The sequence below is a fragment of the Nycticebus coucang genome, chromosome 1 (assembly GCF_027406575.1).
Source record: "Nycticebus coucang isolate mNycCou1 chromosome 1, mNycCou1.pri, whole genome shotgun sequence".
NCBI lineage: Eukaryota > Metazoa > Chordata > Mammalia > Primates > Lorisidae > Nycticebus > Nycticebus coucang.
Window position 1 is genome coordinate 8,352,945 of NC_069780.1, and position 26,294 is coordinate 8,379,238.

The window sequence follows — 26,294 nt, forward strand, 5'->3', positions numbered from 1 at the left end:
TTTTTTTTTCCAGGTTTAAAACAATTTAAAAAAAATTTTTTTATTAAGTCAAATACACATAGATCATGAATCAAGTAAATAATGCGAAAGCTATGTTGATTGGTTTGATGTAACCACGTCAGATTGTCTGTCTTATTTTAGAGAAGATTCTATTCATGTCTCTTGCCCACTGAGATTTTTGGGTCTTTTTTTGTTCAAATAATTCAAACAATTAGTTTGAATTCTCTATAGATCCTAGTTATCAAGCTTTTGTCCGTTATATAATATGCAAACATCTTTTCCCATTCTGAAGGTTGTCTGTTTGCTTTGGTTGTTGTTTCCAACCTGAAATTAAAGGTTGGAAAATTAAACTGAAATTAAGCTTTTCAGTTGAATTAATACCCATTAGTTTATTTCTTTTGTTGTTGCAATTGCCACAGAAGTCTTCTTCATAAATTCTTTCCCCAGGCCATTATCTTCATTTTCCCCACACTTTCTTCAAGAATTTTTATTGTTTCATGCTTTAGGTTTAAATTTTTATCCATCTTGACTCAATTTTTCTTTTTTTTTTTTTTTTTTTGTAGAGACAGAGTCTCACTTTATGGCCCTCAGTAGAGTGCCGTGGCCTCACACAGCTCACAGCAACCTCCAACTCCTGGGCTTAAGCGATTCTCTTGCCTCAGCCTCCCAAGTAGCTGGGACTACAGGCACCTGCCACAACGCCCAGCTATTTTTTGGTTGCAGTTTGGCGGGGGCCAGGTTTGAACCTGCCACCCTCGGTATATGGGGCCGGCGCCTTACCGACTGAGCCACAGGCGCCGCCCTTGAGTCAATTTTTCTAAGTGGTGAGAGGTGTGGGTCCAGTTTCAGTCTTTTATGTTGGTTATCCAGTTCTCCCAACACCATTTTTTGATGGTGATTCTTTCCCCCAGTGTATGTTCTTGTTTGGTTTATCAAAGATTAGGTGACTATAGGATGTTAGTTTCATCTCATGATTTTCTATTCATTTCCAAATGTCAACGTCTCTATTTTTTTGCCAATCCATGCTGTTTTGATCAATACTGCCTTGTAGTATATAGCCAAAAGTCTGGTAGGGTGATATTCCCAGCTTTGTTTTTATTGCTAAGAATTTCCTTCACTATACGGGGTTTTTCTGGTTCCATACAACATGAAGAATAGTTTTTTTCCAAATCTTGAAAGTATGATGGTATTTTAATGGGGATTACATTGGATCTGTAGACTGCTTCTCTTTTACCTTCCTTAAAAGAAGAATATGGCCATTAGCCTTTGGTCTTCCAGGGAATCGGAATGGCCTACTCCAGCTATCAGAATGGTTTCCAGGTCATGGCAGGAAAAGACAAATCACAGTTACCCTCAGGAGTATGAGGTGCCATGCAGTCCGCTGGCATTCTCCTGTACCAGTTACCAGAAAAGCTTTACCTCCACCACACCATCTGTGTATTGAAACCAAGTCTGTTTCCTGTTTAGTGTTTTCTCTCTGGAAATTGTAAGGGGGTAATCTAAAAAGAAATGACCTGATCCGTGAATGTGCCAAGCCTAACCTCAAAATTCATATGTTTCCTAGGCAAAACACACGCCCCCAGTCTTCATGTGAATGGTTCCCTGACCCTCCCAATTGGTTCTGTGAAGCCACTGGACTTTTCCCTCCTGAACGTCCAAGACCAGGGCCGAAGGGTGGAAGATCTCCTGTTCCACGTTGTGAGCACACCCACCAATGGCCAGCTAGTGCTCTCGAGAAACGGCAAAGCGGTCCAGCTGGACAAGGCCAGCTATTTTAGCTGGAAAGATGTGAAAGAGAAGAAAGTGCGCGTTGTACACAGCAAAGAAAAACTCAGGTGACTCGGTGCTCTGCCGCCCCCTGCTTCCTCCCCGTCTCTGCTCCGTCCCTCTCTCAGCCTTTCCCACTGTGTAGCTGTCCCTTCTGCTCTGGGAAGATACTCCACACGCACGGAGCGCTCTCAGCTGCCTGTCGTCATCCCCCGTAATTGCTCAGTGTGCTTCTGTTGGAGGCATTTTCATTTTATCACACAATTCTCTGATGCAACAGGAAAGCTCCTAATAAGATTACCCAGACTTTTCACCCAGCAGAAGCAAAAGTGGGTCTAGACCCAGAAACTGCGGCTGCTTCTTCCAAGTCAGGGCAACACGTCAGGAGCGGGGTGGATACAGGACACAGTATGTGCTTTCCGAGATGTTGTACATCCCTGGGAAGGCAGAGTTGGAAGGAAACTTAGAGTCACAGTTAACTTTTTATTATCCACATTATGAGATTAATTGTGGTTAATTTTTAAGCCTGCTCCAGTTTTCCCCTGATGCTTAGCATACTTCTGGCTATCTTTCCCACTCCAGCTGACATATGCTTCAGGAATGCAATTGAATGCTAACACTAGCCCAAGCAAATATAGCCATATAATTAGCAGAGTAAATCTATTCAACTGAAATCAGAGAATGTACTCCCAAGATCAGCCTCTCCGATTATGCTCCCCCCTGCTCCGCTTCACCAGTGCAGATAATTCTGCGTAGGCTGTCTAGAGAAGCAGTGAACTGAAGTCTATGATGAGACCACAGTGAATATTTTCTACCATCAATGCTAAACTTGAGATTTTTTTTTTTTTTTGAACTTTGGCTTAGGAGTTAGGTAGGGAGGAAGTAGATGGTACTTTCTCTGTTGCACTTAATAGCTGTTGATGCCAGTAACTGCAGAAAACCATATCATAGGAATAAGAACCACTAACATTTATCGAGTGCTAACACTGAGCCATCACATTAAGCACTTTACATGAGTTATGTATGTTACATTCCTAGTATACAAATAAGGACACCGAGGCCTTGAGAGCATAAGTAATCTTACCCCAAACCTTGCAGCCTTTGAGTGCAAAGCTGAGACTCCAAACCAAGGCTCTGATTCTGCAACCTAAGCCTTTAGCCACAATGATTTCTGCCTCCCTAATGTGCCAGGAACTACAGGCATGCTTCCATTGGCCAGGGGCAGAGGTCTCTGCAGACAGGAGTGCTGCTATAGAGACAGAGCAGGAAACCCTGGACTCTGATGCCAGAAACTTACTCTTCACATTTCTGCCCCATCTCCTACACTCCTTTTTTCTTTTTAGAGTAATCAAGCCTTATTATTGAGTTAACAAATAGCTAATGGACACCCCCAAGTGCAAAGCATGAGGTGGCAGAGAGGTTGGTACCCCAAAAGTGCCCAGGTTAAGGGGGGACAAGGCACGAGGTACACATCTTGGCCTGGACACTTTCGGGCTAGGAGAAGGCATGAGTCACCTGCCACACAGTGGGACTCCTTTGGGTCTGCAATGGTCCTACGGTGTACAAGACAACCATAAATGTAGCTGTAGTGAGAATGAAAAGCTGGCATTGTTCAGACACTGAACATTGTTATTGGAAGCTCAGTGCCTCCCAAAATCAATTTTCCCTATTTGGTTGGGAGTGTCCTCAGCTTTGTTCATTCTGCTGCTTTCATTAGTTTATCATTTTGAAGCCTGGAAGTGGTGGTAGGAAGAGGCAGAATTTATTTCAACAGGGCAGAAAATGAAGGGCAGTTACAAAGGGAAGGAAGACAAAAAATACCTTTTTTAAACATCAGGTTTATTAAGGTACATTTGTGCATTCAGTAAAATTCCCCGTTTTAGAGTATACCCTTCTACGAGGATTAACAAATGTGTACAGACGTGATGTCCTGTGACCACAACCACAGTCAAAATATAAAGCAGTTCTGTTACTCAGAAAATTTCCTTTTTACCCATTAATCCCATCCCCCTAGTCCCTGGCAGCCACTGACCTGCTTTTTACCCCTTTAATTTTGTCCTTTTGAAGATGTCGTGTGAGGGGAATCAGTGTCTTGTCTCTTGTTTCTGGCTTTCGCCATAATGCTTTTGAGATTTGTCCACATTCTTTCATGTATAAGTAGTTAGTTCCCAGAACACCTTTGAAAGAAGCTTTGAAACAATAGTACCTATAGTGCACCAGAATTCAACCCTTCCCATAAAGCACTGATCACACATCTCACCAGCCAGCAGCGAGCTCTGTGCTTGGCTTGGTTTCAAGGTGGACGTTCTTAACTTTCCCTTCTAACAATCTCTGAAGCTCCTGGAATAGCACTTTTACAGGAAATAAGAACCATCATGAAGATGAGCCTTACTTTATTATTAATCTAGACTCTGTGGCTACAAATAATGGAAGTCAACTTGAATTAGATTAAGCAAAATAGTAAGGCTTGTGTGATCTTGCAGAGGTGGCTCAGCTCTCAGACACCCAGGGCAGCCACGTTCCAGGGCAAATCTGAAAGCTAGAACTTTCCCCTTGTACCTGCGTCTCTCCACATAGGCTTCATTCACCTCCCTCTTACAGACAGGCTTATTCCAGAGTCACATCAACAGGTAGACTCCAGTTGCCCCACAGTGAAATGGTGAGTCTGACTGCTTGCTGGCTCTCAGGCCAGTTCCAAATTTCCAGGAAAGAATGAGCCAACCCTCCCTCATCCTGTCCACAATGGGGAGGGATAATCATGTAATGTAGACATTTTGAACATTATTGTTGTGGCCCAGTCACATGAATTGGGCAGGAATTGGAGAGAGGGTTTGTTGATCAGAGACTGTAAAAGATTCCTTTCCATTCTTCAGGTTAACCATTGGCCTATAATATGGTACTAACCTGTCTTGACCCGACAACTAATATTTTTCAGTCTTTTATATACTGTTTAGAAAAATAGTGAACAAAATTCTTACCTAATTATTCTTATTAGTATGTTATACGGACTCTAAGAACACAGTATTTTTGCCCATATCTCACTTTGTTCATCTTTATTTGGTAGTTTTTATTTATAGTGTTACTATTACATTACTATAGTGGTTGTCCAAATTCTTATCTACACATAATCTGAAAATATTTTAAACCTTGTCTTTCTAAAGAATAACATAATGATTGTATTTTCTCATTTTTTTTTCCCCCTTGGGGACTTCTTCAGGAAAGGTTACTTTTTCCTGAAAATTAGCGACCAGCAATTCTTCTCTGAACCACAGCTGATCAACATACAAGCATTTTCAACACAGGTAATAAAAATGCCAAGCTATTGATAATGGCACATGCCTGCTGATTTGAGCCTAAGCACAAACCAAGTTTCTTTCTGTTTTAGTGGAAATGATTGAGCTAGACTAGTCTTGTCTTCATTTCCTTATGAAATGCCAGTGGAGTGATTTTTAGTATTTTTGAGGAAAAGCAGCCACAATAATTACTAACATACCTATAGTACCCTCTTCATGTTTCATAAGTAGCTTTCATAAGTAGCTCAGTCAATCCTCATGCCAACATTACGAGGTAGTATTATCCCCAATTTACAGATGAGGAAACTGAGTCACAAGGGGGTCAAGCAGCTTATCGGTGGTTATGTGTCTAAAAAATAGAGTTGAGATTTGTGCTCAGTAAATCTGGCTACAATCTGGGCTACAGAGTCTGTGTCTAAACCATTACATAATGGTGCGCCACTTTATCATACTGAATCTGATATTAGCCTTTCTGAATAATTTGAATTTGTTTCTGTTGTTAGGATTTTCCTTATTTTTAAGTAAATGAATCTGTTGTAGTGGAATATTTCTCCCTCAGATGTGTGGAATTGGCATGAGTTACAGCATTTCATGAAGGAGTAACTTAAATGTGGTGCCATGTGGTCATCAGACAGACCCGGTGTGAGGAACTCACGGTCGATACTGTGAAGCCGGCGTGCTGGCTCTTGGGGCTCATCCCTCCTCATTCATCTCTGTCGAGTTGCTCTTATGCATCTACAATACGTGTGGTGGTAGATGCTCTGAGAACGGGGCCTGAGGGATTGGACAGCTGAAATGTACAAAGAGAATCAAGAACAGAAACAGCCGCAGGTTGTGAAGAGCAAGAAATTACTTGGGAGTGGAACATCCGTCCAGGGAAGCAAAACCCCTTCAATATTTGGATCTCAGTATTGGTGTCAGTTGTGATTCAAAGAAGGACACTAGATTATTAGATTATTGCTGATATTTATATCTTTGGTCCAAAAAATGGAAGGTCCTTAGGTCACAGATAATCGCATGGACTTGAACCAGAAGTGGCTGCCAAATTGTGTTAAGATCCCCATTTGACTCCTCTTTTCTTTTTTTTTTCTTCCCCTTCACTTCTCCCCACTTCACTCTTCTTCATGGTAATAACACATCAAGGATAACTTGTTTAAGAATGAGCAGAAACTGATGCCAAAATAATTTGATCTCACAGATGGGCAAAATTTTGTTTTAATTAAAGCTAAAACATGTGATCTCTGTAAATACAGGCCAGAGGGCCACATCCGTTTTAAGAATAACGGCTTAGATATTTCTCAGCACTTAGACTCATAAGTTTATTATTCTTTTTTTATCGTCTGGGCAGGTAGCATCATTCCAGTGAGAGACTTAAGGTAGCCATGGCATTCCCATCGTTCCCTGAGTTTTGTTTGTTTTCCCATAATCAAGCAAGCAGATAATGAGGGCATATTTTAACTTTATTATATGAGAAACTTCTGCCATTTTAACTTTTAAAAAAAATGGAATTTTAGAAAAGAATTCTAACTTATTTTTGTTCCTTTAAATTACTGTGATATTTCAGTATAGGCTTGAGTATCCCTGAGATTTTCTCATGTGAGTTAATTTAGTCTTTTCCTTTTATGGGTTTGGACGTCACCTTTGATCTTTCCTCTTTCAGAAGATGAAGAGCCATTCATTCCCCCATGTAGAATCACAGCTTTAGAATTCTCACATGAGGATTCTGAGGAGCAGCTACCATCTAATTTCCTACTACATGGTTTATTACAATGATGCATTAGTTAGACATTGCTTTAATAGAGACTGTAATTTCCAGGTGGCCAGGAGAGTGCTTGGGTAGTTTAAAAAACTTTTTTGGATTAAAGAAGATATTATATTGAGAAAAGTCCTAAATGGTTAAACTTCAAACGATGTAAAAAACTGAGATAATGTTTTCTTTGGCTTCTGGCCTCATTTTTCTTTTTCCTGTTGTGGTTCATTAACTTTTATCTTTATGAAAGAATGTTTTATCTGCTTACTCAAGTTGGCAGGAGGAAACCTGACAGTCCTAAGGAAAACACATTAAACTTCACTGTTTCAGCAGTGCCACGTAAATTACCCGTGAGCAGGTGGTTGCCTTACTCACCTGGACATGTCAGTCTTTATGAGTTGGGGTGGGGCTCGATAAAGCTTTAGGCCTGGAGAAAATGACTGAGAGGAGCCAGAAATAGCATGAATCTTACTCTGAGCCAGCACACTGCAGCTTATGCTGGAGTCTTACCTTATGCTGGAAGTGCTTACTTTCCAAATGCAAGTCCAGAACTCCCGGGCCTCTTGTTCATGTCTCTTGGGATATAGTGTAAATCAGGATAGCTTAGAAATCAGATTTAGAAGCAAACAGCTCTCATCACTTGCTTCTCACCAAGTCTTAAAGGGGCTTGAGAAAACTCTAGATCCCAGAGGTGTGAAGCAACCTCATTTGCCATGATTATTATGACAGACCTCACCTCTGACAATCACTTTTATGTGAGTACCACGCACTAACCAATTGTGCCTCTGGAGCACTGGCAAACACTTTCACTATGGAACAGTGTGACACTTTGCTAGAGCACAGGTAGTTTCTTTAAAGACATCAGAATCTAGTCCCCTGGATTATCCTCTCTTTCCCTACTAAATGACTTCCCTTCCTTCCCTTCAACTCTGCAGGCCCCCTATGTGCTGAGAAATGAAGTTCTCCACGTTAGCAGGGGAGAGATGGGAACCATCACCAGCCAGCTGCTTGACATCCGAGATGATGACAACCCACAGGATGTGGTCGTCCAAGTGCTCGATCCTCCACTTCATGGCCAGTTGCTCCGGACGCATCAGTCCCGGGCAGCCCCTGTCTATGAGTTCCAGCTGGATGAGCTCTCCAGGGGCCTTCTCCACTATGCCCATGATGGCTCAGAGAGCACATCCGATGCTGCAGTCTTGCAGGCCAGTGATGGACACTCCTTCAAAAATATACTGTTCCATGTGAAGACTGAATCCAAGGTAGGTGTCGTTCCAAGAGTTACAGTTTCCTAGCATCTAGATGTGAAGTTCTAATGAAGATGTTATTCTACATTACTCATAAAGTTAAGATATAGGTAGTTATTCATTTATTCAAACATAGCCTATTATGAAGGTGCTTATTAAGCATGAGCTATATGGGTGGCAGTATATATTTTGTTATTTTATTAGGAGCATCCTTGATGTAAAAGTACTGGCCCATGTTCACTACAAAAATGGGATATTTTGGAACCATTTTTGTTGACCTACTGCTATGAAGAAGCATTATTATCCACTGCTCCTTTTGTCTCCTAAGTAAAATCCTAAGAATCAAAAAGTATCCCTGGTTTTGTCTGCCCTTCAAAACGGCTCATGAACTGTGAAGTTCATAGGTAATCTTAATGAATCTGAAAGGATGAGCTCAGCCATCCTGTTAGCCCAACTAACGCAGGATGCGCACTCTTTTAGTAATCGTGGGGCTCTTTGGCGTGGGGAGTAGGGGCTCAGTAAAGAGCTCTGTTGCTCAGCCTGAGTCATTGGCAAGGCACATTTGTAGCCTGTTGCCAGATCCACAAGCACCTGTACTATGATTTACTTCATATTTGTCTTCAAAACACTTCCTTTGTGGCTTCATCTTCATAAATAATGCTTGTGAAATCATGGGCTTAATGTAGAAATATACTATTTTTCTAAAATACTAAAACTCATGCATAAACATTCGACAAAATTTTGTCAATGTATCACATAAAATATTCTTAGCTACTCAAGCTGAGATGGCCTTGACACTTTAGGAAGTAATAAACTAACCCATGCTAGACCAAGACCTGTGGAAACCATTTTTAAAACTTGATACTTTACATTGGAAACCCTTTTATCAGGCGCATTGAGAATGAGTCTTTCTCATGGTAGTAGACTGGGAAATATAAATTTTTGAAAACTTTTTATTTCAAATATCACTGCCTACTGAGGTATCATTAGCTGGAGAGATGGATCGGCTGAAGACAGTTTAAAGTCATTGTCACTGTCTCACCATTGATCACTCAAAATCTGCAATTGAGCCTCATGAAGATGAACAACTAATTTCTCCATTTCCTGTCTCATTATTTTCAGCTGCTGAAACCGTGATGGTGGCATGAGAATACGGGAGTAAGTGAAGGCTGGTTATGAGACAGAGTTGGCAGATAGCCACCTTGTAGCTAATTATCACCCTCTTGCAATTGCTCTGGGAGATGAGGTTTAGTTCTAGAGAGATGAAGTCTAAATAGACACAGAAAGTTTTCTTTTCTTTCTTCTTGGTTTCTTTCCAGAGAAGGCTATAGGATTTCCACACTACTCAGCAGCTGCCCTTTGTACTGGGTTTGAGTCTCAGTGTTGGAAGCTCAGTTCAGTGTATCACACAGTCATTTTTTGTGGAATGGCTCAAGATTGAGGGCATTTATAGGATTTTAGGTTTCAACTATAGAAACAAAACAAAGAAAAGTGGGTACAAAGCATAGAGATATGGAATCCCTGCAGCCTGATGACTGTGAACCACATAGGTATTTACTATGTCTGTTTGTGATTCCTTTGGGAGGGAGTTTAGGCTTCTCCTTTCATCCTCCTGTCTCCCAGAATGCTGCACTCACCTATCCACCAAGTGATCTGTGACGGGCTTCCAAGCCCATAAAGTGGCGTAATGAAACCATTAACCTCAGCCTCCATCAGGATGTGCTAATAATAAATTTGACTGTAATGATAATATAATACAAATATATGCCATTTTTCCTTTTAGGAATTCAAAATACTTTAGCTAATCTATTCTACTAATACTTACACTGTCTTGGTGAAGAAAGTTAGAATAGAGGTTATTTAACCTTATTTCTTCTAACAGAAATTCTCTGGGTGGAAGGTTTTTTGTTTTTAACATTTATTGGGCACTAAAGCTTCTGGGAATTATTCCATTTGATCCTCACAATCATTTTATGGTATTTATCCAATTATTATCTCCAATTTTTCCAAAAAGGAAATTGAAGTGCAGTGAGATTTAAAAACTTGCATTTCATAAAGGTATTCAGTGCTGGAGCTGTGATTTCAGCTCAAGTGTGTCTGCCTCCTCCACCCAATCATGATTTCAATGTTTTGGTCACGTATATTCTTATCCCCTAATGGATAGAATGGAGACAGTAATTTGTTATTTTATCGGGGTTTTATCCAAGCAGGATGGATCCCAAGCACCTCCTATAATCTTTCCTATGAACTCATCACACCTCGTCACAAGTGAGGGTATTTATAAGTCTACCGGGCCGAAGAAGAAAAAAATGCCTCACTTGGTATGGCTTTCAATAGATGTGTGGTCAGACATGATTGATTTCGTTCTAATGGCCATTTCTGAGTTTGGGCATGTAGGTACTTACCCCATGTGGCTCCGATGTATTAAATCTGGAGTGAGGCCAATTATTGGCTGATGTCTAGCAGATGATTTAAGTGGAATGGCGGGTGGTTTTGGTTTAATTCCTAGTGCGTGACACATGAATTTATCCTAACAGAACTGAAAACTTAACCTGGCAAGGTAGATAAAAAGGGACCAAAAAAAAAGGCTTTGTGAGAAGAGAGACTATTCCAGGAAGGACTGACTTCCTTCCTTCCTTCCTTCCTTCCTTCCTCCCTCCCTCCTTCCCTCCCTCCCTCCCTCCCTCCCTCCCTGCCTCCCTTCCTTCCTCCTTCCTTCCTTCTGCAAGGTTCATCGTAGGAGTTGAATACATTTTTGTTGGATGGATGTGGGGGCTTGAGTGAGGCTGGCACCTGTGTCCCTGTCTTCCAGTCCATCTCCTGCGTCAGATGAGAAGCCTCAGGGCACCTCAGCTGGTGCTGGTGTGGCCCATCTGGGACTGAGTAGAGGAGCTGTCAGTTCAACCCTTGTTTGTCAAGTTCAACCTCACTTCACCCACATGTATGTTTTTATCATTGGCCTGGCAGTGAATAAACTTGACTGCCATCTCCAGCCTTATACTGAGTTGCTGAGGAGAAAATAGAATCAGGACTGATGTTGAAACATGTTCTGTTGAGGGAAGGAGGGGGAAAAAAAGATTTAAAAGTAATAATGAGTGTTCTGCTGAGCAGGCTTTCATTAATTGGGTGGATTACCAAACCCAAGCCTGCCAAGCTAGGATTCTAAAGCAATTGATGTCTAATAATGGCTAAAATGTGGGCAGGGAAACGTCATGTTTATTGGTGGGCTTTTCTTTACTACTGGGCTTTCAAGGAATTGACTTCATTTTCATTAATTAAGCTCTGCAAATACCCTTTTTCTACTCTGGCGATAAATCTGACAGTTTCTGACCTCCTTTGTTGTGCTCTGAGCAGTTATTTTCTGCAACTGGGTAATGCTTTAATGTTAAAAGCCACCAAGAGTCATGCTATGAATTGCTTGGAAACTTCTGCTGCTCAGGGTCCTTCCTTGCTGTTTACTGGGGTAAGGCCCATAAACATGTGTTTTCTCCCAATTTCATTGATGCCTACCTCTCATTGGTTGAACTGCAGGGACACAGTTCAATATGAGAGTATCAGTGGCACAAAAATGCCTTTTTTTTTTTTTTAATGAATAAGAGTGTAGGTAATAAATAAATCCTTACACGTGTTAGGGTTTCACTGTATTTGAGGCCTTGCTTACCTTATTCAGTTTGATGTCTCATAAGAAAAGAGAAGACTCAATATTAATATACTCTATGCTTATTTGTAAATTCTAGACAAAATAATTGAGTTTTGGCAAGCTATAATAATTTCTGTATTATATCATTTGTATGTGAAAAGTTGATCATTTCTATAAATTTTTAAAATTATCCATTTGTTACCTTATTTTAGCATCTTAAAATTATGGTGTTTTCTGGCTTTAAAAGTAATACGTTCTTTACTGTTAAAAAAAATAGAAAAATGTAAAGAAGAAAATAATAGCAACCAGGTCAAATTCTGCTACTCAAAATAATTGCTTTTAATATTTTGGTATGTTTTCCGCTAGATCTTTTTTTACGTATTTTACATAATTGGAATCATGCTATATATTCAATTTTATATCATGCTTTTTCACTTAATATAAGCATCTTTCCAACATCATTAAAAGTTCTTCATGAATAACAAAAAATATATATATATATATGTCTGGGCCAGATGCAGTGGCTCACACCTATAATCCTAGCACTTTGGGAGGCTGAGGAGAGAGGATCACTTGAGGCCATGAGTTCAAGACCAGCCTGAGTAAGAGCAAGATTCCATCTCTAAAAAATATCTGGGAGTTGTGACAGTTGCCTGTAGTTCCACCTACCTGGGAGGCTGAGGAAAGAGGATCGCTTGAGCCCAAGAGTTTAAGGTTGCTGTGAGCTATGACACCAGGGCACTCTACCCAGGGTGACAAAGTGAGACAGAGTCTCACAAAAAAAAAAAAAAAAGCAAAGATTAGCCAGGTGTGGTGGTGCACATCTGTAGTTCTAGCTACTCAGCAGGCTGAGGCAGGATTGCTTAAACTCAGGTGTTTGAATTGCAGTGGACCTATGATGATGCCACTGCACTTTAGCCTGGGTGACAGAATGAGACTCTGTCACAAACACACACATATCTAAGTTGAAATCCACATGAGAAAAGTTATAATCTTGACCTGAAGTAGCAAGCTTCTGAAGCTCATGCGGATATAATAAACACAAAAACAGTCCAATTATCTTTCCCTCTTTCTTTTTGCTGGTAAATTTCACCTTATATCAGCACCCCATGTGCCAATTCCCTGAAGTCCAGAAGTCCTACAAGATTAAATTTTAAAAGCTGTGATATAATTGAACTCTTGAGAATTACAGCAGATTTTTATAGAATAAACAAAATGTTAGGGTCTCTATTATGTCCAACTATAAGTCATTTTCTATTTAGTGAAATTTAAAATTTTTTCACCTTGAATATTTTGGCCTGGTTTGGGGGGATACTATCCTTTGAGCTAAAACCTAGTCATTTATGGCTCAACTTTTAATGCGGCAGGGGGAGATTTGTATTTTGTTTGTGAGATTGTTTTTCTCCAAAAGATAGAGGCTGATGCACTTACTTTTGGTTTATAACATTAATATTTTTACTTGTAGTATGATATGTAATGGCTATGTTTTATTAAGAACATTTCTGTGTGCCTATTGTACTATGAAATGAATTAGAAGAACTATTTAATTTACAGCAGTGTTTTAATCATGCCCCCAGTTCTTCTTGTTGAGCTTTTATTGCCTGCTAATGTGGTGCTCTGGAGGATATATAAAGCGTTACTGGACAGATTATTCAGCTGGTAATTTAGCTAATATCTTGAGCTGACAGAGATATATACACCGTTGTATTGAAAGAAAAAGCTATAAGAAGGAAAAAAAAAATCTAAAATGTCAGAACCATTGGGGAAATTATTTTAAAATTTGACTTTTTGGATACCATAGCTGTAGAAAAGATAGTGTATACCCTTCTGTCTATCTCTCTTGAATCTTCCCTAGACCGTGTCCCAAAATAAAACAACAGGAAAAATAAAATGCTCATCACAGAAAGGGAATCGTACTTCTTTATATTTTAAAATTACTTTATTGAGGTATGACTGATATGTAAACAGTTCTACATACTTAATGCATGCCACTCAATGAATCTGGGACAAGTATATAGCCCAAAAGCGTTGGCATCATCCAGATCATGGGTATATTCATTGTTCCCAAATTTCCTCCTGTCCCCTTTATTAATTTGTTTTCTTATTTTTGTAGTAAGAACACTTAACATAAGATCTTCCCTGTTAGCAAATAGACTATACGGTATTGTTAACTATAGATACTATGCTGTATAATATTGATCTTAGGAACTTAATTATCCTGAGGAGCTGAAACTTTGTCCCTTTTGACCATTCCTCTCCCCGGGCTCCTTTCCCCCAGCCCCTTGCTACTGGTATTTTACTTTTTGCTTCTATGAGTTTGACACGTTCAGGTTCCACATATAAGTGAAATCATATCGTTTTTGCCTTTCTATGTCTGGCTTACTTCACTTAGCCCAGTATTTTCCAGGCCTTTCCGTGTTGTCGCCAATGGTAGGATATCCTTTTTTTAAGGCTGAATAATATTCTCCTGGTTATCTGTTTATCCACTGATGGAGACTTAAGTTGATTCTACATCTTCGCTATTGTGAATAATTCCACAACAGACATAGGAGTGCAGATCTCTCTTCAACACACTGATTCCAGTTCCTTCGGATCTATATCCAGAAATGGGATTACAGACTATATGGCAGTTTCTTTTTAATTAGTTGAGGAACTTCCATATAGTTTTCTGTAAGTCTATGCCAGTTTGCTTTTCTATCACTGGTGTGCCAGGATTTCCATTTCTCTTCAGGGGTCCTCAAACTGCAGCCCGTGGGCCACATGAGGCAGTGTTCCTGTTTTGTTTTTTTTACTTCAAAATAAGATATGTACAGTGTGCATAGGAATTTGTTCATAGTTTTTTTTTTTTTAACTATAGTCCAGCCCTCCAGTAGTCTGAGGGACAGTGAACTGGCCCCCTGTTTAAAAAGTTTGAGGACTCCTGCATCCTCAGTAACACTTACCTTTGTTTTCTCGCAGCCATCTTAGCAGGTGTGAGGTGGTCTTGCTTTGTGTTTCTCTCATGATTATTTATGTCGAGCACCTTTTTATATACCTGTTGGCTGATTGTATATATTTGGAGAAATGTCCATTTAGGTCATTTTTCCCGTATTTTTTTGCAGTTTTTGGCCAGTGCTGGGTTTGAACTCACCACCTCCAGCATATGGGGCCGGCGCCCTACCCTTTTGAGCCACAGGAGCCGCTAGTTTTTCCAGTTTTTAATTGAGTTATTTGAGATTTTAAGTTGTAGATTTTCCTTATGTATTTTGGTTACAGACCCCTTATCCAGGTATATACTTTACAAGTATTTTCTCCCATTTTGTAGATTGCCTTTTCTTTCTGTTGATTATTCCCCTTATAGTGCAGATACTTTTTAGTTTGATATAGTCTCATTTGTTTATTTTTGCTTTTGTTGCCCGTGCTTTCAGTGTCTTATCAAATAAAATAGTTGCCGAGACCTATCTCTGGGAGCTTTTATTCTGTTTTCTTTTGAAAGTTTTAAGTCCTTAATCCATTTTGAGTTCATTTTTGTCTATGGTGTAAGTGAAGGGTCCAATTACATTACATATGGATAGCCAGTTGTATTATTTATTGAAGAGACAAACCATTCCTCCTTTCCCCATTTTGTATTTTTGGCACCCTTGTCAAAAACTAGCTTACCATAAATGTGGATTTATTTCTGGGATCCCTATTTGTTCCATTGATTTGGGTTTGTTTTTATACTTGTTCTAAGCTGCTTTAATTCCTGTAGCTTTGTAATATAATTAAAAACCAGAAAGTGTAAGGCCTCCAGCTTTGTTCTTCTTGCTCAAGATTACTTTGACTATTTGGAGGCTTTTATAGTTCTAAATGAATTTTAGGATTTTTTTTTCTGTTTTTGTGAACGATCCCTTTTGATGGGGGTTGCATTGAATCTGTAGATCACTTTGAGTAGCATAAACATTTTAACAGTATTAATTCTTCCAATCCATGGACATAGGCTATCTTTCCATTGACTTCTGTCTTTTTTTATTTCTTTCATCAATATTTTCTAGTTTTCCATGTGAGATCTTTCACCTCTTTGGTTAAATTTATTTCTAGTTATTTTATTATTTTGATAATATTGTAAACGAGATTGATTTTCTTAATTTCTTTTTCAGAGAGTTCATGGCTAGTATGTAGAGATGCAACTGATTTTACACGCTGATTTTGTTTTACTGAATTTATCTATTAATACTAACTTTTTTGTGTGGAATCATTAGCATTTGCTATACATAAGATCATGTTATTTGCAAATAGAGAAAATTTAACTTCTTCTTTTACAATTTAGATACCTTTTCTTTCTTTCTCTCGTGTAACTTCTCTAAGACTTCTGAATTCAGAAAAAGAATGAATTCATTCTTCTCAGATTTCTTAAGACTTGTTTTGTAGCTTACCAGGTTCTGACCTGAAGGTTGTTGTCCAGTGTGTGCTTGAGAGTTCTTTTGCTGTTGGAGGGAATGTTCTGTATAGGTCCATTTGATTTAGAATGTTGCTTAAGTCTTCCATTTCCATATTGATTTTTTTGTCCAGATGATCTCTCTATTATTGAAAGTGAGATATTGAAATCCCCTACTATTAATATTTTTCTATTTTCACTTCAGTTCTATGAATATTTGCTTTATGTATTTGGATGTTCCAGTTATATGTATAATATAGATAGATAGATGTATTATATATATATTTACAATTGTTACATCTGCTAGATGAATTGACTCCTTTATTATTGTATGTATAATATCTTCTTTGTCTCTTATGACTCTTTTTTGACTTCAAATCTATTTTGTCTATTGTTAAGTATAGGCACTCCTGTTCTCTTTTTCTATCCCTGCACTTCCAGCCTATATTTATCCTTAAGTCTAAAGTCAATCTTTTATAGACAGTATATAATTAGATCTTGTCTCTTTTTTTGATCCGTTGAGCCACTTTTTGTCATTTGATTGGAGAATTTAATCCATTTACATTTGAAGTAATTATTGATTGATAGATAAAGACTTACATATTGCTATTTTATTGTTTTCTGACTATTTTGTATCATCTTCCTTTCTTGATTACTGTCTTCTTTTGTGATTAGATGGTCATTTTTTGTAGTGGTGTGCTTTGATTTCTTTCTCTTTATCTTTTGTTTATCCACTGAAGGTTTTTCCTTGTGTTTACCATTTGGCTTACATAAAACATCTTAATAGTCTGTCTTAAGCTGACAAGTTATCTCCCATCACATAACAAAACTCTATACTTTTTCTTCTCCCTGCCCATAACCATCTTATACTATTAGTGTCACAATTTATATCTTTTTGTATCATGTATCCCTTAACAAAATTTTATAGTTCTAATAACGTGTAACACTTTTTTCCCTTAACTTTTATACTAGAGTTAAAAGTGATTTACATACCACCATTACAGTATTAGGCTGTTCTGACTTCAGCTATATACTTACCTTTATCAGTGAATTTTATACTTCCATGTGTTTTTGTGTTACTAATTAGTATCCTTTTGTTTTTTGTCTAATACAGGACTAGTGGCAATAAACATCAGCTTTTCTTTGGGAAAGTTATCTCTCTTTCATTTCTGAATAACTATTTTGCCTGGCAGTTTTTACTGAATAATCTCACTCTCTCCTGGACTACAAGGTTTCTGCTGAGTAACTGATAGATATGTGAGGTTCTCTTACATATGACAAGTCCTTTTTCTTTTGCTGCTTTAAAAATTCTCTTTGTCATTGAATTTTGAAAATTTTATTGGATTTGTCTTAGTGATAACTTCCTTATGTTCAGTCTATTTGGAGATCTTTGGATTTCATGGATCTTTATGTTAATTTCTCTCCCCAGATTAGGAAATTTTTCTGTCATTATTTTTTTCAATAAGCTTTTTTGTCCTTTATTTTTTCTCTATTGCTTTTGGAATTCCCATAATGAGTATATTAGTTTACTTGATGGTGTCCCATAAATCCTGTAGGCATTCCTTAGTCTTTCATTCTTTTTATTTTTTCTTCTTTCTTTTCCTGAATGGATAATTTCAAATGATCTGTTTATAAATTCACTGATTCTTTCTTCTTTTTGATGGAGTCTGCTGCTAAAGTTCTCTATTGAATTTTTCAGTACAGTCATTATGTTCTTCAGCTCTGGAATTCTATTTGGTTCTTTTTTATGGTTATTACCTCTTGTTAAACTTTATGTTTTCTTCTTTATTTCCCTGATTTTGTTTAGTTGTATAAACTTATACTACTTTACAATGGTCATTTTATACTTGATCTTAGCCAAAAGGCTAAGAAACAATTCAAAATGATCATTTTTAACTCGTTGTTGTGCAGTTCATAGACCTTCATTTCTTTGGGGTCAACTGCTGGAGGTTTATTTTGTTGTTGGTGTCATGTTTTCTTGACTTTTTGTTCATGTTTCTTAAAGGCTGCATTGCTGTTTTTGTATTTGAAAAAGAAGTCACCTTCTCTAGTTTTCAATGTTTGGATTCAGGAGAAAAAGACCTTTATCAGTTATCTCAGCTAAATATTTTGAAGATCTCTCAAGACTTTTCTCTGGATATGCCCACTCCACTCCTCTTGTTGCCTGTTTAGGGGAATTCTTAGGATTGCATGCCTTCTCTTGATCCCACAATGCCAAACAGTGTGCTGAGAGTATTTGTTTTCTCCAAGGCAGTGCCTTAAAGTTTTCAAGGTTGTATGTCTCCTCCTAATCCAACAGTCAGGTGGCTATTTGTGTCTCTGCTGTCTAAAGGGGCTCCTGTGTGCCATCTGCAAGGACCACATGCAGTATCTGCAAGGAAGCATGTAGCACTTGCTATGGGAGGGGGTTGCACTGAGTCTTCAGGGGTAGTTTTTAGCTACTTAGGGGACCTGCAAGTGAGGCGTCTTATGGGGTTTATGGGTAGGATTCCTGGACTTCCTAAGCCAGTTAATGGGAGGCAGCCAGTTAAATTTGAGATCTATGTGGTGGTTGCTGTGAGCCCTATCCCCTTTTCCTGCTCCTACCTGTCCCCAGACAGCTGATGGGACATGTCAATCCTCTTAGTATTGGGGGTAGAGTGAGACAGGAATGATTCTCATAGGTAGTATCCCACAACACTGGGGAAGCTGGGCACTCACTTCAGTTTCACTTTCCTTTGTGGGAGAAATTATATGATGGAGTCTCTCCAGGCACTGAGTTGTGCCATTCTGGAGAAGGGTGTTATGTATGAGTGAAGTAAAACAGTTCTTCTTACCCTCTTCAATGCATCTATTCTTGGATTTCTTTTTTCTTCCCCCCTTCTTTTTTCTACTCCACGAGGGTGCTGGAAATGTTCAACTGGACTTACAGGTTCTCAATAAAGTGTTGTCATCCGTGGGTGGTTTTTTTTCTTTTTTATTGTTGGGGATTCATTGAGGGTACAATAAGCCAGGTTACACTGATTGCAATTGTTCGGTAAAGTCCCTCTTGTAATCATGTCTTGCCCCTATAAAGTGTGACACACACCAAGGCCCCACCCCCCTTCCTCCATCCCTCTTTCTGCTCCCCCCCATAACCTTAATTGTCATTAATTGTCCTCATATCAAAATTGAGTACACAGGATTCATGCTTCTCCATTCTTGTGATGCTTTACTAAGAATAATGTCTTCCACTTCCATCCAGGTTAATAGGAAGGATGTAAAGTCTCCATTTTTTTTAATGGCTGAATAGTATAACATGGTATACATATACCACAGCTTGTTAATCCATTCCTGGGTTGGTGGACATTTAGGCTGTTTCCACATTTTGGCGATTGTAAATTGAGCTGCAATAAACAGTCTAGTACAAGTGTCCTTATGATAAAAGGATTTCTTTCCTTCTGGGTAGATGCCCAGTAATGGGATTGCAGGATCAAATGGGAGGTCTAGCTTGAGTGCTTTGAGGTTTCTCCATACTTCCTTCCAGAAAGGTTGTTCTAGTTTGCAGTCCCACCAGCAGTGTAAAAGTGTTCCCTTCTCTCCACATCCACGCCAGCATCTGCAGTTTTGAGATTTTGTGATGTGGGCCATTCTCACTGGGGTTAGATGATAGCTCAGGGTTGTTTTGATTTGCATTTCTCTAATATATAGAGATGATGAACATTTTCTCATGTGTTTGTTAGCCATTCGTCTGTCATCTTTAGAGAAGATTCTATTCATGTCTCTTGCCCATTGATATATGGGATTCTTGGCTTTTTTCATGTGGATTAATTTGAGTTGTCTATAGATCCTAGTTATCAAGCTTTTGTCTGATTGAAAATATGCAAATATCCTTTCCCATTGTGTAGGTTGTCTCTTTGCTTTGGTTATTGTGTCCTTAGCTGTACAGAAGCTTTTCAGTTTAATGAAGTCCCATTTGTTTATTTTGTTGTTGTTGCAATTGCTATGGCAGTCTTCTTCATGAAGTCTTTCCCCAGGCCAATATCTTCCAGTGTTTTTCCTACGCTTTCTTGGAGGATTTTTATTGTTTCATGCCTTAAATTTAAGTCCTTTATCCATCTTGAATCAATTTTTGTGAGTGGGGAAAGGTGTGGGTCCAGTTTCAGTCTTTTACATGTAGATGTCCAGTTCTCCCAATACCATTTATTGAATAGGGAGTCTTTCCCCCAAGGTATGCTCTTGTTTGGTTTATCGAAGATTAGGTGGTCGTAAGATGTTAGTTTCCTTTCTTGGTTTTCAATCCGATTCCAAGTGTCTATGTCTCTGTTTCTGTGCCAGTACCATGCTGTCTTCAGCACTATGGCTTTGTAGTACAGACTAAAATCTGTTATGCTGATCCCCCCAGCTTTATTTTTGTTACAAAGAACTGCCTTAGCTATACGGGCTTTTTCCGGTTCCATACAAAACGCAGAATCATTCTTTCCAAATCTTGAAAGTACGATGTTGGTATTTTGATAGGAATGGCATCGAATAGGTAGATTGCTTTGGGAAGTATAGACATTTTAACAATGTTGATTCTTCCCGTCCATGAGCATGGTATGTTCTTCCATTTGTTAATATCCTCTGCTATTTCCTTTCTGAGGTTTTCATAGTTTTCTTTATAGAGGGCCTTCACCTCCTTCATTAGGTATACTCCTAGGTATTTCATTTTCTTTGAAACTATGGTGAAGGGAGTTGTGTCCTTAATTAGCTTCTCATCTTGACTGTTATTGGTGTATACAAAGGCTACTGACTTGTGGACATTGATTTTATATCCTGAAATATTACTGTATTTTTTGATGACTTCTAGGAGTCTTGTGGTTGAGTCTTTGGGGTTCTCTAAGTATAAGATCATGTCGTCAGCAAAGAGGGAGAGTTTGACCTCCTCTGCTCCCATTTGGATTCCCTTTATTTCCTTGTCTTGCCTAATTGTATTGGCTTGCCTAATTGTATTGGCTAGAACTTCCAGAGTTCTAGCCAATACAATTGGCGTTGTATAGTAAAGGTGACAGAGGACAACCATGTCTGGTTCCAGTTCTAAGAGGAAAAGCTTTCACTTTTACTCCATTCAGTAAAATATTGGCTGTGGGTTTGTCATAGATAGCTTCAGTCAGTTTTAGAAATGTGCCACTTATGCCTATACTCTTCAGTGTTCTAATTAGAAAAGGATGCTGGATTTTAACAAATGCTTTTTCTGCGTCTATTGAGAGGGTCATGTGATCTTTATTTTTGCCTCTGTTAATATGGTGGATAACATTTATGGACTTCCGTATGTTAAACCAGCCTTGCATCCCTGGGATGAAGCCTACTTGATCATGATGAATGACTTTTTTGATGATAACCTGTAATCTATTGGCTAGGATTTTGTTGAGAATTTTTCCATCTATATTCATGAGTGAGATTGGTCTGAAATTCTCCTTTTTGTTTGGGTCTTTTCCTGGTTTTGGTATCAGGGTGATGTTTGCTTCATACTATGTGTTGGGGAAGATTCCTTTGTCCTCAATTTTTTGGAATAATTTCTGCAGTACAGGAATAAGCTCTTCCTTGAAGGTTTGATAGAATTCTGGAGTGAAGCCATCTGGACCAGGGCATTTTTTGGTTGGAAGATTTTTTATTGTTTCTTTGATCTCAGTGCTTGAAATTGGTCTGTTCAGGAGCTCTATTTCTTCCTGGCTGAGTCTAGGGAGAGGGTGTGATTCCAAATATTGATCTATTTCTTTCACATTGTCAAATTTCTGGGCATAGAGTTTCTGGTAGTATTCAGAGATGATCTCTTGTATCTCTGTGGGATCAGTTGTTATTTCTCCTTTAACATTTCTGACTGAGGTTACTAGAGATTTTACTTTTCTATTCCTCTTTAGTCTGGCCAATGGTTTATCTATTTTATTTATTTTTTCAAAAAACCAACTCCTTGTTTCATTAATTTTCTGAATGATTCCTTTGTTTCAATTTCATTGATCTCTGATTTGATTTTGGATATTTCTTTTCTTCTACTGAGTTTAGGCTTAGATTGTTTTTCTGTTTCCAATTCCATAAGATCTCTTGTGAGATTGTTGATGCGCTCTCTTTCTCTTTTTCAAATGTAGATATCTAAAGCGATGAATTTTCCTCTCAAAACTGCTTTTCCAGTATCCCACAGGTTTTGGTAGCTTGTGTCTTCATTGTTGTTATGCTCAAGGAAGTTAATGATTTCCTGTTTTATTTCTTCCTATACCCATCTGTTATTCAACAGAAGATTGTTTAATTTCCATGCCTTTGGGTGGGGTCGAGCATTTTTGTTAGAGTTGAGTTCCACCTTTAGTGCCTTATGGTCTGAGAAGATACAAGGTAAAATTTCAATTCTTTTGATTCTGTTGATATTTGTTTTGTGTCCCAGGATATGATCAATTTTGGAGAATGTTCCATGGGGTGATGAGAAGAATGTATATTCTTTATTTTTGGGATGGAGTGTTCTATATGCATCTATCAAGCACAGTTGTTCTAAGGTCTCATTTAAATCTCTTATATCTTTGTTTAATTTCTGTTTAGAGGATCTGTCCAGCTCTGTAAGAGGAGTGTTAAAGTCCCCTGTGATGATGGTATTATCAGATATCATATTGCTCAGACTGAGTAAGGTCTGTTTCAAGAATCTGGGAGCATTTAAATTGGGTGCATAAATATTTAGAATTGAAATGTCTTCTTGTTGTATTTCTCCCTTGAGCAATATAAAGTGACCATCTTTGTCTTTTTTGACTTTAGTTGCTTTAAATCCACATGAATCTGAAAATAAGATTGCAACTCCTCTTTTCTTCTGAATTACATTTGCCTGAAAAATTGTCTTCCAACCCTTGACTCGGAGCTTTAACTTGTCTTTTGAATCCAGGTGTGTTTCTTGCAGACGGCAAATGGATGGCTTGTGTTTTTTAATCCAGTCAACCAATCTATGTCTCTTCATTGGGGAATTCAAGCCATTAACATTTATTGAGATAATTGATAAGTGTGGTAATATTCTATTCATCTTATTTGGTGAGAGTCCATTGCTTAGTTTTACCTTTTGCATCAGTGTGGAGGTTAGGTTCTGTCCTTTAATTTCTGAGTTTTTACTTTGCTGCTGATCCATTGTGGTGGTCAGTGTGCAGAACAGGTTGAAGTATTTCCTGTAGAGCTGGTCTTGTTGTGGCGAATTTCCTCAATGTTTGTATATCCGTAAATGATTTGATTTCTCCGTCAATTTTGAAGCTTAGCTTAGCAGGGTACAGAATTCTGGGCTGAAAATTGTTCTGTTTAAGTAGATTAAAGGTAGATGACCATTGTCTTCTTGCTTGGAAAGTTTCATTAGAGAAGTCTGCGGTCACTCTGATGGATTTGCCCCTGTAGGTCAACTGGCGCTTACTCCTGGCAGCTTGCAGAATCTTTTCTTTTCTCTTGACTTTGGACAGGTTCATCACAATGTGTCTTGGAGAAGCTCGGTTAGAGTTGAGGCGACCTGGGGTCCGATATCCCTCTGAAAGCCGTGTGTCAGAATCTTTGGTAATATTTGGGAAATTTTCTTTTATAATATTCTCTAGTATGGCTTCCATTCCTCTGGGGCATTCTTCTTCCCCTTCTGGAATTCCTATAACTCGTATGTTGGAACGCTTCATAAAGTCCCATAATTCTGACAGTGAATGTTCTGCTTTCTCTCTCTTCTTTTCTGCCTCTTTTACTATCTGAGTTATCTCAAGAACTTTGTCTTCAACCTCTGAAATTCTTTCTTCTGCATGGTCTAACCTGTTGCTGATACTTTCCATTGCATCTTTAAGTTCCCTAATTGACTGTTTCATTTCCTTCAGCTCTGCTATATCCTTTTTGTATTCTTCATATCGTTCATCTCTTATTTGATTCTGTTTTTGGATTTCCTTTTCGTTATTTTCCACTTTATTAGCAGTTTCCTTCATTGTTTCCATCATTTCTTTCATTGTTTTCAACATGTGTATTCTAAATTCCCTTTCTGTCATTCCTAACATTTCTGTATAGGTGGAATCCTCTGCAGTAGCTACCTCATGGTCCCTTGGTGGGGTTGTTCTGGACTGGTTCTTCATGTTGCCTGGAGTTTTCTGCTGATTCTTCCTCATGAGTGATTTCTTTTATCTGTTTCCTTGCCCTAATTTTCCTTTCACTTCCTCTTGCTCTTTAAGTTCTTGTGCCTGTGGACTAAGGGTTACAGGACCAGAAGGGTGAGAAGGTTGAAGAGCAAAAAAGGGATGAAAGAAAGGAGGACCGAGTGATAAGAAAAAAAAAGAAAAATAGAGAAACGAGAGGGGTTGGCTAAAAGGAATATTGACAAAAAGAAGAGAGGTACAGAAAGAGGGAGACAGAGCAATATAGGTGTACAGTAGGGTACTTTGACACAACCTTAAAAAAAAAAAACCCACCTTCTGGGGGTGCCCAGTTGGGTGGTTCCCTTTATGTCAGCAGCTCTTTGCTAACCTGATCAGACACAGTACCCCACCTGCACCAAGTAGAGAGGAAAGACAAAAATGCTATAAATCAAACCAAAACAAGCAAACATAAAACTTTACAGGATAAAATTGGGTGGAAAACCATATAATAGCAGTAGTAACACTAGCAAAATTGAAGTTCTAATTATTGAAAAAGGCAGCAATGGAAATTATAATTAAACTAGAAAAATTGAGAAAGAAAAAGGATCTGTATGGAAAAGGTTGAACTTAAAAAACAAAACAACATCAATATAAACAAAAAAAAAAAACAACCAAACCAAAAAAAAAAAAAAACCACAACCAAAAACAAAGCAGTTTGTATATGTTATTGAATATTGTCTGGGCAACACGTGGTCTTCTGGGGTATGACATGTTAATCACAGTTCTGATACGACTGGAGGCTGCTGATTTCTCAAACCCCAGCAGGTAGACACCCTAAATCTCTCTTCAGCCCACTTAAAAGGCACTTTGAACTTGTTCACTTGCTGAGCAGAAGCTTTCCCAGGAAAGTGCTTGTTGCTGGAATCACTGCTGAAGTGGCTATCCACTTACTCAGTGTGCCAAAACTGGTCTCACTCTGTCCCTGAGAGTTAGAGCTGCAAGGCGGCTCAGAACCCACCCTTAGGCTACTTGGTTGCTGGGTTACCAGCTCCTACCCAATTCTAGCTCTGTGACCCTGAGGGCAGAGCTTGCCGGGGCAGATCGCTCACAATGGCTCCCTGTGACCCACAGCCAAACACTATTAGCTCCATCTGGCTCAGCGGCTCAGACTGGGGCCCTAGACAACGGCCAAAATTCTCCGCACTTCTGCTCAGGCTCTCCCCTAGGCAGTTCAACTGAGTGTCAAGTCCAAAGACACCAAAACAGTTCACAGGTAAGGCCTTTCTGGTTTGCAGTCTCGCTGCTACTGAACTTACAGTTGCGGGCCGGTTTAGACGGATTGAACACACGCGACCACTTGCCGGTTTTCCACTATTTTAGTCCTCGTCTTGGGGTCCAGAAGTCTGTCGCTGACTCCCTGTACCCTCGCAGGGGTGATGATAGGCAGATCCCACCAGCCAGAGATGCCTGGAGTCCTATCTCCCCAGACTCACGGTGCCCAGATGCAAGGAAGCTGTTACTTGGCCGCCATCTTGCTCCGCCTCTGTAGGTGGTTTTTAACATTAATGTTTCTGTGGGGATTGAGAGCTGGAGCCTCCTATTTTGCCATCTTGCTGATCTTCCAAAATTATAATTTTTCTTTAAATAATCAATGTCATCTGTTTCTTCTTAATTACAGTAAACAAATAATTCAAAAATGGAAGCATGTATTATCCTTCTACAAGGCCCATCCATGAACTTTCTGGAGAACCACTCTAGAACCATTGTGATCTCTATCCTGGGCCATGTTTCTTATACTTTAGTACAGCTCCTGAGTATCTTTTATTTATTTTATTTATTTATTTATTTTTTTTTTTTTGTAGAGACAGAGTCTCACTTTACCACCTTCAGTAGAGTGCCATGATGTCACAGGACTCAAAGCAACCTCTAACTCTTGGGCTTCAGCGATTCTCCTGCCTCAGCCTCCCTAGCAGCTGGGACTACAGGCGCCTGCTACAATGCCCGGCTATTTTTTGGTTGTAGTTCAACCGGGGCTGGGTTTGAACCCGCCACCCTCAGTATATAGGGCCGGTGCCCTACTCACTGAGCCACAGGCGCCACCCCTGAGTATCTCTTAAAAAGAATGCAGATTCTAACTCAGAAGG

General features: G+C 39.0%; 1 protein-coding gene across 1 annotated transcript in view; it reads left to right on the plus strand.

The window, feature by feature from the left end:
• FRAS1 (Fraser extracellular matrix complex subunit 1) overlaps positions 1-26,294 on the plus strand; it is a 482,654-nt gene that overhangs the window by 311,106 nt on the left and 145,254 nt on the right. Inside the window, exons 27-29 of the mRNA XM_053590633.1 lie at positions 1,565-1,835; positions 4,985-5,069; positions 7,746-8,072. Of these exons, the coding sequence (XP_053446608.1) occupies positions 1,565-1,835; positions 4,985-5,069; positions 7,746-8,072 (683 nt within the window). The remainder of the gene's footprint in view (positions 1-1,564; positions 1,836-4,984; positions 5,070-7,745; positions 8,073-26,294) is intronic.